This window comes from Pungitius pungitius, chromosome 9 (genome assembly GCF_949316345.1).
Source record: "Pungitius pungitius chromosome 9, fPunPun2.1, whole genome shotgun sequence".
In the NCBI taxonomy this organism is placed as follows: domain Eukaryota; kingdom Metazoa; phylum Chordata; class Actinopteri; order Perciformes; family Gasterosteidae; genus Pungitius; species Pungitius pungitius.
The window spans coordinates 5,817,013-5,831,679 of NC_084908.1; the positions used below are offsets into that span (position 1 = coordinate 5,817,013).

Sequence of the window (14,667 nt, forward strand, 5' to 3'; positions counted from 1 at the left end):
TTCCTCTGTGTGAGCCGTGCTTACTCTTTGTTGGACAGGATCTTTTAGAAAATGGAATTGTGAATTGTGAATTTTTGGTTTTTATCGAGGAATTTTCAGATTGGCCCAAAAAATCCCTTATTGGTTTCAGTAGCATGTTTTTCCATTGATACCCCTTCTTCCCCAGCAGCTCCCATCCCTGCACGTTTTAATGGCACTTTTAACACTTTTAATGGCTTTTAATGTCTCCCTGCTACCGCCATTCGACCACTGCAGCTCATCCAGGATGCAGCAGCTCGACTGGTCTCTAACCTTCCTAAATTCTCCCACACCACTTCTCCGTTCTCTTCACTGGTTACCAGTGGCTGCCCGCATCCAGTTCAAAACATTGGTACTGAGGTACCATGCTGTGAATGGATCGGGTCCAGTCTACATCCAGGACATGGTGAAACCCAACCCGCACACTCCGCTCTGCATCTGCCAAACTGCTTGTTCCTCCCTCTCTGAGAGCACAACACTGGACACAATCACAACTCTTTGCTGTCCTGGCTCCCAGATGGTGGAATGAGCTCTCTGATGACATCAGGACTGCAGAGAGCCTCTACATCTTCAAACTAAAGACACACCTCTTTAGACTCTACCTTGACTAAAACACTAGCAAACCGTAGCACTAACAAATCGTAGCACTTAAATTGTACTTATAACGGCACTTTTCTATAACATGTTTTTGAAACTGCTTATTTGACGAAATTGTACTTTCTTGTTACTTGTTCTTCTGAGTTTGTATCTATGTGGAAATGCACTCATTGTAAGTCGATAAAAGCGTCAGCTAAATGTAATGTAATATTAATAATTCTTCAATATCTTAGGCTTCCTAAGTCTGTACTTCCTGTGTTTTAATGTGCTTTGTATTTTCTCTCATCTTTCTCTAAGGCCTCTGCCCAGGTACAGTACATCAGACAATGACTCAAGACACAACCATGCATTGGCATTCCTCTTTTGTAGTAAATAGTATTCACACCTTGCTCACCATTTAAAGGTGGTTGCATCGGTTCGTACTAAATATATATGGCAACAGTTTGCTGTGTCAATGGGCAGGTATATTTATATTTTAGAACATTTACACGTCGTGTGGAGAATACCAACGGATAAGTTTGACTTGTATTAAGAATGCTGTGGCCCTCGTGGTGGCTGCAATAATCTTTGAAAAAAAACAGAGATTGGACTTTAGTGATAATAAAACATGTAGATGTTTGTCATTTCTTTAATTTCTTTATTCAACATACTTATTCATCTAGTCCTGGAATATTTTTACATTTATTTTCAAATGTCTTACATGGGTTTAATCAGTATTGGCCATTTTTAACATAACATATTTGTGATGTACAGCGTAGTTGTCCTCGGTGTCACCACAGCAGGGTTTAGTTTACATACCGCACAGACACACATGCAGGGCAGTTTAAAGGGGATTTAAGTAATCAACCCTAAGGTCTAGTAGTTATGGTGAACACATGGACCACAGCGCTCACGTTCTATTAAATATTTACTGTGGCTTTTGCTCAAGTTCAACGTGGTTTCAACACGGGCCTGGCGACAAAACACCTCCATCACTCTGCACTTGTCCCTCTCACAGATACACAGACCAGTAAACCACATTGAAGAAGAGGAAGGAGAAGGGGAACAGGGCTCTTGCATAGAGGTCCACGCGCTTGGCGGCAGCAGGAATGACCGGTTTGGGCGGCGCTGGTTTCTTGTTGGCTTTGATCTGGGACTTGAGAACCCCCAGAACCTCCACCGCTTTGCCGTAGCAGTCAAAGTTTGAAAGCTCAAAGTCTCGCGGTAAAGATCCCACGATGCTGAAGTCGTTGGAGCGAAGGTCCGACTTGGAGGTGCAAACCTTCTTACAGCGAGTTTCTACCACCTGGTCGGAGACACAGTCAATTCATTGATTCTTGTCACCCTTGATACAAGTTTCACATGGATCCCAATAAGATTCCAAATAAGGTCAATTGTGATCTCTGAGCTACACCAATGGCTGCGTTGTGTTTACCTGCAGAGTGTTGGCATGTATGGGGGTTCCACCGGTCCCATTCACTGTGTTGCTAGCTTTATTTGCAGCCATCTTTCCTTCTTTCTCTTGTAACTGCCGCTCTTTTTCTGCCATTTTGGCTTTCTCCTCCTCAATGCGTTTGGGACTGTTAAGCATCACCTGGAGAGGGGAGAGAGGGAGACGCAGGGAGTGGGAAATGGAGAGGGGGGGGGGGGGGTACAGTGGGTGAATGCAGTTTGAACCTTTCGAGTAAAAGATTTACAGCAAAGCCTTTGCCCACCTCAGGTGAGCTGGTGTGTTGGTGTCTACTGATGCTAGAGCCTAAATACTGCTTAGCCAGGTGGGGACAGGCTGTTTGTGCCTTATTGAACGCTATAAAACAGGAAGTGGTTGCAACTCTGCAGTAGACCACGTATTCTTAAAAGCCTTCTTAATGGCTTTGTGTACAAACACATATTTGCCTTCAGCCTGCTTACACGTCTTTCTTAAAGTGATGTCTTGTCATGTGATCAGTTCCGTAGTCTTGCACCCACACACACCAGTAAATGGTGAGACGTGCTCGGCCAGGTTTGTACTGCAGCCTCGTTCAGTTGCTGCATGTTTGTTGGTCTTTCTCTGCTTGTAGTTTGATCTTAAGTGAAAAGCAGGTTGAATGGGGTTGAGATCAGGTGACTGACTCGTCTATTGAAGAGTACTCCGTTTCTTCGCCTTGAGCAGCTTTCGGGTTTGTTTCCGCAGCATTTTTTGGGTCATTGTCCATCCGCGCCGTCCAATCGGCTTAGTATCCTTAGGCTGAATGAGCGGATAGTGCATCCCTAAACACCACAGAACCCTCCAGCTACTTCTGTCAGCTGTGACATCATCAATGAACAGTGACCCGGCAGCCGTGGTCATGCTTTGGCAGACAGGGGGGGGGGTATATGTTTGGGCTCATGAGCTGTTCCTTTCCTTCTCATCCTATCATTCGGGTACAAGTTCATCCTGGTTTTATCTGTCCAAAGAATCTTGTTCTTCAAACTGATCAGGCTTTCTTCTCACATGTTTTCTGGCAAAGTCTAATCTGGCCACGAAGGCGTCTCTTGATTGTAGACTTTGACGATGACGTGTGAACACCTCCGCCAGGGTAGTTTTGATTTTAATAGCTGTTTTTAAGGGTTATTTCTTCACGAAGGAAAGCATCCTGTGATCATGATGTCCTCTGGCCTTTTGGCTTGGTGGGAGGTTTCATTTCTTTTGAAGAATGTACCAAACTGTTGATGTTGCTGATCCTAATCTGCCTGCTTTGTTTCGTGTTTTCAACCCAATAACGGCTTCCAATGCTGAATGCTACCAACAAGCAAGCAGCTCCAGACCCTTTATCTGCTTCCTTTGTGGTGGAGTACAGAGGAAACAGGTCACACCTGCCAATGGAGTCCTCTGGAAAACCATCCGCAAATGACTTCGCAGCCTCGGAAAACGGGTCACTGTTCAAATGACTGTCAGGTAGACTTCCTGATGCTGAGTCATCAAAAGGCTTTTCCTCTTGCTTGATTGGCGGTGGACCTGGCGACGTACTGTGTGTGTACCTTTTATGCGTCTGTGTGTAAAAACTGACCTGCACCACAGCGTATTCCACCAGCGATGAAAAGCCAAAAAGTAGACAGGCTATGAGCCAGATGTCGATGGCTTTTACGTAGGAAACCTTCGGGAGCTCCGACGCCAGTAGCATGCTCTCACTGGATAGAGAGAGCACCGATAAAATACCTAAAACACACAGACGGCAACACGTTCATGCCGGCACGGTGGGGGATTTGTGTCAAAGGAGCTTTACTCCGATGGGTCACCAAGACGTGGTCGGTTTGTCGCGATGGCGGTTTGAGTTTGATGATGTCAACGTGGTATTCATCATAAAGAAGATTTCTGGGATAAAGGAAAGTTGGTTGAATCGATGGATTTATGTCCAAATGGGATTCCTGATGAGAGCAGAATTTAGAAAATCGCTAATAAATGAAGTGGCAATATAATAAAATTACAACACATTCTATTGGGAAATGTTATTAGTTGAACAGTTTAATTTCTCATATCTGATGCACACATTGCATTCACCAGTCACATCTTCCCTAACTACACATGTGTACAAGCTCTGGAAGAAAACCAATGACAAAAAAAAAGGCCCGTGGTTTGTGAGAATAATAATAATAATAATAATAATTCCTTGAAATACAATAGGTTCCACTACGACTAGTCGTAGCGAGGACCCTAAATAATGCACTACATGTCCTCAATTTCAGTCCATGATGTAGGGCAAGATCACCATGACAAAACTACAATAAATAATTAAATCGCGTCACGTATGGAAATTTCCAAATGTTAGCACGGACTGTGGAGCTCATTTTGGAGGCAGCAGTCTGGTCGCTGCAACATGATCACGTGTTCAGGGTCCACCTCACGCATTGACACCGCGTGTGTCCAGGGATCCTGTCTCTTTGTCTCAGTGGTTGTCAACTTTCACTCTTGATCTATTTTGTTTCAACTTTAACTAATGCCATTAGACGAATAAATATCAAACTATGATATGAATGATAAGGAAAGTAGAGGGTCAGGATTGTTGTTGTTGAGCGAGTTCAGCAGTAAAAAAGAGCTAAAGCCGACGAGTACAGTGAACAACCACATTGCCAAGCCGTCAAGACACTGAAAATGAAGTAACACAACTGTTCCTGTAAAGCCAAATAAGCCAAAGCAGCACGTTGTCACACCTTCAGTAGCACACAAGTGCTAACGCTAGTTAACGAAGCCCTTACCTGCTCAGCTGATGTCAGCCCCACAGCGTTTTACTTTGAATCATAACGTTTTTGGAGAAGTACAGTTTTACAAGCGTCTCTTTCTGACCAACCAAACAGTTTCACGAATAACTAGCTTCAAATGCACAAAAATCACACACATCTGAACCAATTGCACAAGAGTCTATGGAGCAGAGTGCGATGAGTTGGTCAGAACTGATCATTGCCACACAATGTCACACCTCTATTTAAGGTTATTCACGCGAGTTGCATGAACCTCCCTCAATTCTCAGATTAAGGAACAGCTGCGTTTGGTGACAAACATTAAATTGACATCCCTGTTTGGAAATAGAAGTGAACAGCGATGCAGATAGTCTTGGTTTATATAACTTTGTTTGCTCGTTGCTGTAAGCTGTACCCGTGTGGTACTCACCCAATGGCACCCTTGCAGCTGAGGCATCAGGGTTGATCCAGAACGATAACCACGACAAAACCACAATCAACAGAGTTGGCGCATAAACTCCCATCAAATAGAAACCAACCTGCCGACGCAGCGTAAAAATCACTTCTACGCAGGTGTAGTAGCCTGGAAGCACACGGAGAAGGAGAAAACAGTCTTTTTCAGCATCTTTTTATTTTTTCATGGATTGGTTGTGTCAAGATGAGATCCCCCATCACAATGAATTCGATATCACCAAAAATAAGGTAAAAAAAACTAGATAGTGTAAAATGAGTAACTTCATATTGAGTTAAACACACTACACCAAGGCAGGGTGATGTACTGACCTGTTCCTTGATAGAACTTTGTGCAGTTTCCATATATTATGTCCTCTTTTTTAAGGTCGAACTGCGGCAGGGCGATTTCATCCATCTGAACTGGGTCGGACTGCCACATGAACACGAGGTCGCTGGTGGTATAGCCGACTAAAACCAGAAAAGGAAAATGTGTGAGCCTCATGCCACACACAACGTTAGTTTAAAAACACACATGGTCTGTACATTTGTTTTCTACACGTGACACAACGCTGCTTTGTCGGATTCTGGGACGGGCTGGTTATTCAACCCCCTCTGAGCACAATAACCAGATATTTGGTCCCCAAAAAACACAAAAGCTTCACATTTTCCATCACGGAGGTCTCCACGGTTTGGCCGATCAAATTTAACATGGATCTGATCAACCTTCAAAGGAGACGACTCGCTAAAGCCAAGGCTCTCATCAAAGGAGGGACATCTGGAGAAGATTTGACCGAGTTGCACTTTGTTTTAGGCGCCCAGCTTGTGCATTTCATTGAGAATTCATCATTTTCACCATGAAGAGTAATCAAGGTCTTCATAACTCATAACTCTCTGTGGTCGGTGTCTCTATGGTTACAGTTTAAAAACAGCCTGTGAACGAAACTTTTAATAACTTTCCTCCCCTATAAACTGGCAACAAGTAATTAAAACATCTAAAGATATAAGAACCAAACAACATGGCATGTTATATATATTGCCATACTATTGAGTAGTATATAGTGAAAAGTGTGTTTAGTGCGATTAGTTCTTTAATATGACAGCTGCTGAAGGTTCAGCTGAATGAGTAGTGTTTTTATAATATTAGTCATTTGTAAGGTTCCAATAGTTCCCTCTGATATTTAGTGGATTAGAACTGTTAACAAGCAAGAAAGGGAAGTACTTCAATGGGGGGTTTTTAAAAGGCAAACCTCTAACTTTTAATAACTTTTCATCGAAATGTTCTTTAGATCATACTAAGAGAAGTTCAGTGCACAGAAATGGATAAAAATACACAAGAAATCGATATGGCCAGTTTCCCTGTTGCATTAAGAGTGTTTAATGTCTAACTCGTGCACTAGAGAACAGACTGGTATGATGGCTTTGATCTTGCTTTAGCAAAGTGATGGAAAGTAATGAGCGGCTGCTGTAAAATCATATAACGTCACTACAGTTGCTAGTTTCTCTTTCAGAGATGAAATGTGACACATTCTGCCTCATCCCAACTTTTAGTTACAGTTTAATAGCTGTGGAAAGCTGGGTACGTGCTTCGTTACTCAGATATCAAACAGTGCGTGTGAACTCACAGCTCTCCAGCTGCATCTTGCACCGCTGGGTGTCCATTGGGAAGAGCTGGAGATCCAAGGGACAAGACAGCGTCACCGAGAGCCTGCACACAGAGACACGCGCACAGCTTTGGACCAAATTCCATGGTAATTCTTTCAATAGTTTAGTTTTTGTTGTGGAACCAACAAACTAACATTGACAAGTAGAAATGATTTTTTAAAAAGACACCACCAAGTCACAAAAAGCCGCTCTGTGGCTGGGAGAACACCGAAAGATGTTATGAAGTAAAATGAACAAAATCTTTAACCTCAAAGTTTCAAACTTCTTCCAGAAACTGTCTTCAGGTTATGCCTGGACAGTCACAGCAGATACGATGCAACCATTGGGAGTCAATATCGACACTCCAACTTCCATTGGAGCAGATAGGACAAAATGACCAAACAAACACTCTCAATATGCTAAATATGCTCACAGTTCTACTGGGTTGTCTTTGAACTGTTGGTGCAATTCTTTGGCTCCTCCAGTCCATTTTAATGCGTCCTTGGGGACATATTAGTTTAGTCCTGGTGGGCAGGTGGCTCCTTCAGGGTATCAGGGTATGAATGTATGTGAACGCTGACGTGTGAGCATATCAACTAGTTTGAGTCTTGTAAAAGGTTCAATGAAGATAATTGTGAAGACGGCGGAGGTTTGCACCACTTTCCCAGCAGACCAGAGAAGCCTCTTGTTCTCCTAACCACCTGGACTACAGCGACCCGGTGCCACCCAACATGCAGCAACTACTAGCAGAAATAGTGTCAATACTTTTATAACTATTATTTATCAAGTCTACTCAGATCAAGTGAGTCGTGGGTCCTGGGGACTGATAGAAACATCTGAAGACATCTGTGTGGGTACCTCATGCTGATGAGGATATCTCCGTTTCTGAAGATGAACAGCAGTATGTTGTCCTGCGTCACATCGTGGAAGTTTGCGTTTTTCTCATTGGCAAAAAAAAGGTCGGGTTTCCACAAACACTGGAACATGTTGGGGTCAATAGTGAGGGAGTCGCTCTTAAAATCAGTAGGAAGTCGTAGGCGAGGGTCATTCCACCTCTGACGGAGAAATATGTTCACTCTGTAGTCCTGTAGAGAGACGGATAAATGTCACCATGTCCCACAACCACTACTGCATCTACCGCTTTTACTAAGAGGTTAATATTATGTTTCATCCAAGTGAAGAAAACACTATATATCATTTCCAGTCTTACCATGGTGGTCTCCTGGATGGACCCAAAGCTGTTTATGAAGATGTTCACTCGGGATTCAACTGGGATACCTGAATCACAAACTTTATATATTTATATATATTATATGAATCTATTCTTCTGTCTGAGATTCTCCAAAGGAAAATGCAGTACAAACATGGACTTCACAAATAATAAATGAATACTTGTTAAAGCGTTAATGCTAACCCTAATACACATATGTGTCTGTGGTGGTTTACGTTTCAGTCTGTGTCAGAACAAGGTCTGTCTCATGGCAAAAGTTCCAAAGACTGACAGAAACACACTTTTCGGTCATGTGTGTGCCGTAGTCTTTCAAACAAGAGAGAGTCGTGTTTGTCACTACTTACCTGTATAGTGTGTGACATTACCTTGAAAGTTAGGCCTTATTCTTGCGTCATAACTGACCATCAGGCGGTTCAAGATGTTGGAGGTGGAGTTGGGAGGGACCTGGGCCAAGTCCTCTGGGGACAACTGGCTGTTCAATCGAAATGAAAAGGATTAACATCCAAATCGAAGCGCTGGAAGTCGAGGATGTGTTTTTTTTTTGGTAACAGCATAGAAAGTAAGTCCCAAGGTGCAAACACGTCCAAAGACAAGACTCCAAAGGCACCCACACGGCCTCCAGCAGGACTGCTGACACCTCGTTTAATGGCAGCGTGTTTATTGTGGATCTGATTAAGTGCTGGATCCGGTTTAGTTCTGTGTTGAGACTAACTCAATTATTGGACTTGCTCTGTGTTTCAATGTGTATCACTTTTGCATTGATTGTGCTTTACACCACGCTGCAGGGCCCTGCTCTTGTTAGAGTTGGTGAGCTGCATTTAAATCAGTACAAGGTCCAGATTTGTCCAATTCACGCTGTTTTTATACCAAGAACATGGCTATTATAGTCAGTGTACTGTGGCTAAAATAAGTTAGTATTAAAGTATTAAAGCGCAACTAAATTGGAAACCAAGAAATGGAAGAGTAGTTAACTTCAATACCTGAAAGAACAAAGTGTATTACTTGTAAATTGCAATCCTGTCAAAAGTGGGAATTTGAAATAAATTCACTGTGCTGACAATGTTAATGAAGAAAAGCGTTGTACCTCAAAAGTCATTAAATAGTACATAGCATAAAAATCGAACTAAATACAAGCATGAATGCCCTTATACAGCGTTATTTTTAGACACTTAAATGGTTCCTTGTGCTGAAAGTATCATAAAAATGTATACTTTTCCATTCATATTTCTTTTGAATATGCTGTTTAATATTTGAGAGGTGTATGTAAGAGGTGTAAATGTAGAGCCTCTTAGAGCTATAGTTTGACCCAACAAAGGTCATCCATTCTGTATACACATTTTAGGTCATTTATTTACTTTAACCTGCAAGCTTCTCCTACGGAATGAATCCAACTAGCACGCTGTGGCCTTTAGTCCTGGACATTTGTTGGAGGCATCATTCCACTCAGGAAAGATATGTTGTTTCATTGGTATTGATCGTCCACGGTCTTTAACTATAGCCCCCCCATTATCCATTTGTTAGCTCTGCAGATGAACAAATTAATAATGAAATTAGAAAATGCATGAAACCCATGTAACCATCACAGAACTTTACAAGATACTGTTCAACCACAATCAATTACAGTTGTTTCTAACAGCACCACCACCTCGTGCCAAGATATAGAATATATATTATATATATTGGGTTGTACAGTCGTGAAACTACTTTCTACTACTATTTCGGAGATTAAGCCCCTTCCATCAGTTCTTCTCTGCTCTTACTTTTCTATGTTGTTTTTATAGCTTTGTGAAGCACTTTATAATGCTTGTTAATATATATAAATACTTAAACTAATACTTCCTTCAGCCACATTTCAATTCCCCCCCAGGATTATGTTGCTATAACATAATTCAAAATGAGAAAATACAGTGCAGTGCTTACGATGGACAGACAACTTGCTTCCCTTTCTTTCCCTTGGATTTTCCTTCTTTTCCATTGGTCTCCTTCCAGCAACTCAGCAGCAACAGTAGAACGATCATCGGCCTGAACCCAGCAGCCATGGCACCTGAGACAGAATAAAGCACATGCTAGATCCATCGGTTCAAACAATGTTGACTCCTAATGGAACTTTTAATGCTCTATTACACGCTTGTTGGGGCCCGAGGATGAGAGGGACACAGTCCCTGGCATTGATTGATTATTAAGATGAGGATTAGATGAGGATCTCTTATTACTAGAACTCGCCCCCCCTCACTGTGCCAGCCTCCACCTGTCAGTAGATCGTTAACTTCAGTAAGGCTGGGGATGATCCCCTCCGTCACCCTGAGTATCACCCGGGACCCAAAGTGGGCCTCCAACATTGACACCCTCAGGGAGAAGGCCCAGTGGAGGTGGAACTTCATGAGCTGGCACAGGAAGTTCCACCTTCTTCCCACCAGACAGACACAACCTGTTCAGACTCCTCCTACAGAGCATCACCCTTCTCCCTCATCAACAGTTTATACTTTTTACTCTACTATACTGTATATCTATATTACATTGCCTCACATGTTGCATAAGCATGCATGGCCAACCAAGCTATTTCTAATTGTGATTGTGATTACTACTAATGTTTACAGTCATTGGCCCTCATGTTGTTCTTGCAGAGACTATTAGGACTAATGCATGTTAATTGGAACCCATAGTGCCCCTTTAACGTGTAGGCCTCTGTTGTGACATATTGGTTATATTTAGATCCCACATTACTCCCATCTTTCATCATTTGACATTCTGCATTGTCTTTCATTAGTTCTGTGACCAGTAGTTGGCGCTTTCTAATTTTTTGTAACATTTTTATTTTGATATTATTGTATTCTTTTTTTTCTTCTTTTTGATATATATATATATATATATATATATATATATATATAGGAACATCCTTCAAGGGGTGATCAAGGTGATCAAGATCTAATTATTCAACCTGCATAGAACCAAATATAAAACTAATTCCTATGTGATGTGAGCTTTAGGGACTTCATGGGTTGTTCATTTTTCACGATTCCTCCTCAAAGGAAATTCACAGAATATGGTCACTAAGTGCTCTCATCAACACACAAAACAATTTTGTTGGATTACTTTAAATTTCCCATCCCAATTTTCGAGGACAAAAGAATGCACCTATGTCCACTATGTGTTATTGTTCTTAAAAGACACATAAAACTTTTAAAGACATACAGTATATTCTGTTTGTTATGTACATACACGTTTGCCGTGCACAATCATGTGTCAGCGATGTTGGGAGATATTCACGTTGACATTCACCTTCCTCCCTTGATGCCATGAGGAGAGGAAGGTCACTAGTTTGGGGGATGGGGGGTGGGGGGGTGAAGGGGGGCAGCTAGCAAGGCAAAGCTGTCCAGCTCCCAGTTTGCTATGATTGAATATCATTTATTTCACATTGTAGTATAATCTGAATAGTCTTTTCGTCTTATCTGGCCCAGGTCACAGTTTAGGAGACTCCAAAGTTGGCAAACTTTACATTCTAAATATGCTAAATTACGCAGAGGATAGAATAAACCTCTCATTAACTGGTACAGTCACAACGCCAGCGCTTTGATCGCTCTTTCTTTTCAGAATATTTGTGCGGCGGCTGCAACTAACAGCGTCAACTTGTGGTGACGACTAAGATCCACCTCACAGGGCCACGGGACCATTGGACCGGTCCACTCTGAAACCAGAAGAGGGGCGTCATCGGAAGCCTGACATCTAAACCTACAGAGGAGGAAGGGCTGCAATTAACCCGGCAACCCTGCCATTAACTATGGACTCAGCAGCCTGCTATAAGCATGCAGTCAGGGATCCATCAGGGTGGAGCCACTCGCCAGGTGTGACGTGATGCTGATGAATGTTAAACTTTGAATTATGTTACGTTTTATTTAGTTGGTTTGGTTCTCGCTTTGTTTGATTCTGGTACCAATCCTACGTTGTAAGCCCCTACTTTTTCTCACTCTACCAGCTCTCCCAGCGTCACGAGCGCCCTGGCGCCTAACCGTAAAAAAAAGAAAAATACCAAAGTATTTTTTAATTGTTAAAACAGTAAAAGCAACAGGAGAATAAAGATCCAGAAGGAAGGTCCTTTCAAAGCAGCTGTGGCTGCAGCCTTGGTGCCGCGTTCTCTACACAAATGAGATCATCTGAGTTGTTGCATCGCTGGCTGTGGAAAAAAGGTCCGTTTAACGTTTACAGTAGACGCCCCACCAGAGGCCACTGTTGTACAGAAATACTTATTGTCACAGGATTGGATCGATTTCTGACACAATGATGGCAAACTCACCTTTGACTACTTAAAAAAAACTTTCTTTTGAGGTAGCTTACGTGATGACAAAAGCAACTTGTGTGGTTGGTGATGATTAGGCTATTTGATGTATAGAGACGTGTCCCATACGTCTGTTATAATAACAAATGTTCATTTTTGTGCTGTGGCTGATCCGTTGCAGCGTCGCCCCTCTCTCGCTGCACAGTTAATTGGTTACGAGAGTATGATTCAATGCGATATATCTTTGGTATATTTGTATTGCATCATCCAATTCCCCATCACCCGGACCATCTGCATTGACATTCCCCCAGAGACTTTCCCCCACTGCTCTTTTCCCCGTACGCTGACTACAGCACCTCAGGAGACCTGTCCGTTAAAATCCTTAAATTTGCTCACACGCTACGATAATCTGCCTAATGTGGGGCGGAAACAAGTTTGCATGCAGGCAGGAGGTCGAACAGCTGGCCCTCTGGTGCAGTCAGAACACCCTGGAGCACTTTTAAGACTGTAGAGATGGGAGCGGGCTTGAGGAGCAGCTCCCTTAGACCACCCCATCACCCTTCTAACCAGCCCTGTGTCCGCTGTGGACCCCTTCGAGGCCCCGGGACCTCAACTCAGACAGCGTCAGGAAAGCTGCTGAGCAAGGGGTCTTCTTTGTTCCCCGTGTCTCAGCAGCTGTCTGCCTGTGCTGTGTGGAGAAGGACCAGCCTACAGGGGACTGCAGGACTGCAGCCCCATCCAGGAGCAACACATCAAGTCTGCCTACAACGCTACGTAACCTTCTTCCAATAAAATATCCCCTGCTGCCATTAGATATTACCATTTTAGAGTTTGTTGCTCTTATTTGTACATTTTGTTTCAGGGGACGTGTCTTTCTGGTTTTGAGCTGCAGTGTGTCTGCTGCTGATTGGTCCGTTTGCTTTCCATTCCATCTCTTTTTTTGAAAGCCTGTGCTTCCTGCTGTCCCGGGGCAGCAGTTTCACATCAGTAAAGAACTGTTCTAGACCTCCGGCCATGTGTCATTGTGTCATTTTTGTTGATGCTTTGGCCTTGATTCAACCTGAGTCCTTTTTTTCAGGTTGCTGTTCTTTTCAGTGTAACTTAATCGAGCTGAAAAAATACAAATAGTTTCCTTCACGGCGAACCAATTTCAAAAAAAGGATTTGAGTCCCAAAGAGGGAATGTTCCTTAGAACTTTTATGTTGCGTCTCTGCCATGTAGACAAATGGGGGGGCTGGTTCGCACAATGAACCGAGGACCCCTCGGACCTTTTCTCGCTCCGCTCACTGTCCCAGTCGCTACGGAACCAAACGTTTGCTCTGTTCAGGGCACAAAGCGCTTTGCACAGTGATAGTGCGAGAGGCGAGCGGGACAGAGGGGGGGCTACAGAGGGGGGGCTACAGAGCGGGGGCTACAGAGCGGGGGCGACGGAGTGTGTGGGTCGGAGGAAGAGGGGGGGCTGGACTGCGGCATTAGAATTCACTGTCAGGGTACAATGACACAGCTCGCCGAAGCAGTTGTTGCCACACAGGCGCATGCACGCCGACATTCAGCCTCCTTCTGGGGGTCGTTCATTTCCATTTGTACTCCAAACACATGAATAGAAAATAGGTTGTCACACTCACGTGCAGAACAGGACGGAAAAACCATTGGAATTGTCCTTCAGTCTCAGGGATAAAGCTCTGTTTTTCTCTCACTCTCCTTCCTCCATAGAACAGTAAGAGACAAAAAGTGACATTGCATTTTTCTCTAATTCTTACCTCTAGAGTGACGAATCATCAGTTTTGCTGCAGCACAGGGAGTCCGTGGTTAGTCACAGAGATGCTGTAGCCTGACTGCATGTCCTCCCTCTCTCTCCCCTTCTCTCTCTTGCTCTCTCTGCTGTGCTGTGCTGTCCTGTGTGTGTTCCTTTATGTGCAATGATTTATCGTCCCGCTCCGACTTGCTCTGTGCCTGCCAAGGGGAGCGTAGCACAGAACTGTTACGGACTGTTCTCTGTTCTTAACACAATCACTGAAGGAAAATCCAGTCAAACTTTGAAGCAGAACGCATCACTGTAGAACAAAACTGATTGGATGCTATCTTAAAGAAGCCTGTAAAGCATTTTACAAAGGAAATCTGCAGTGAACACAACCTTTGCACCCTAAATCATTGTAAATGATACGTTTCCTTCTAATTGGCTGTTTGTTACTATATGATGTATCATTGTGAACCTCGCCTACATGCGGCTTGTTGTCTCCTCCGGAGCAATGTTAGGGTTATCGTAAACGATGCAGAT

General features: G+C 43.2%; 1 protein-coding gene across 1 annotated transcript; it reads right to left on the reverse strand.

Annotated features, from left to right (window-relative positions):
• Window positions 1–1,252: 1,252 nt before the first annotated feature.
• Window positions 1,253–14,405, reverse strand: LOC119217818 (glycine receptor subunit beta-like). The gene is made up of 11 exons (XM_037471777.2): window positions 14,150–14,405; window positions 10,037–10,160; window positions 8,482–8,588; window positions 8,096–8,163; window positions 7,744–7,970; window positions 6,867–6,949; window positions 5,575–5,712; window positions 5,222–5,374; window positions 3,624–3,772; window positions 2,030–2,188; window positions 1,253–1,900 (listed from the first exon to the last, which is right to left on the reverse strand). The coding sequence occupies exons 1-11, from the start codon at window positions 14,166–14,168 to the stop codon at window positions 1,607–1,609; spliced, it is 1,521 nt and encodes a 506-aa protein (XP_037327674.2). The 5' UTR covers window positions 14,169–14,405; the 3' UTR covers window positions 1,253–1,606.
• Window positions 14,406–14,667: the final 262 nt, after the last annotated feature.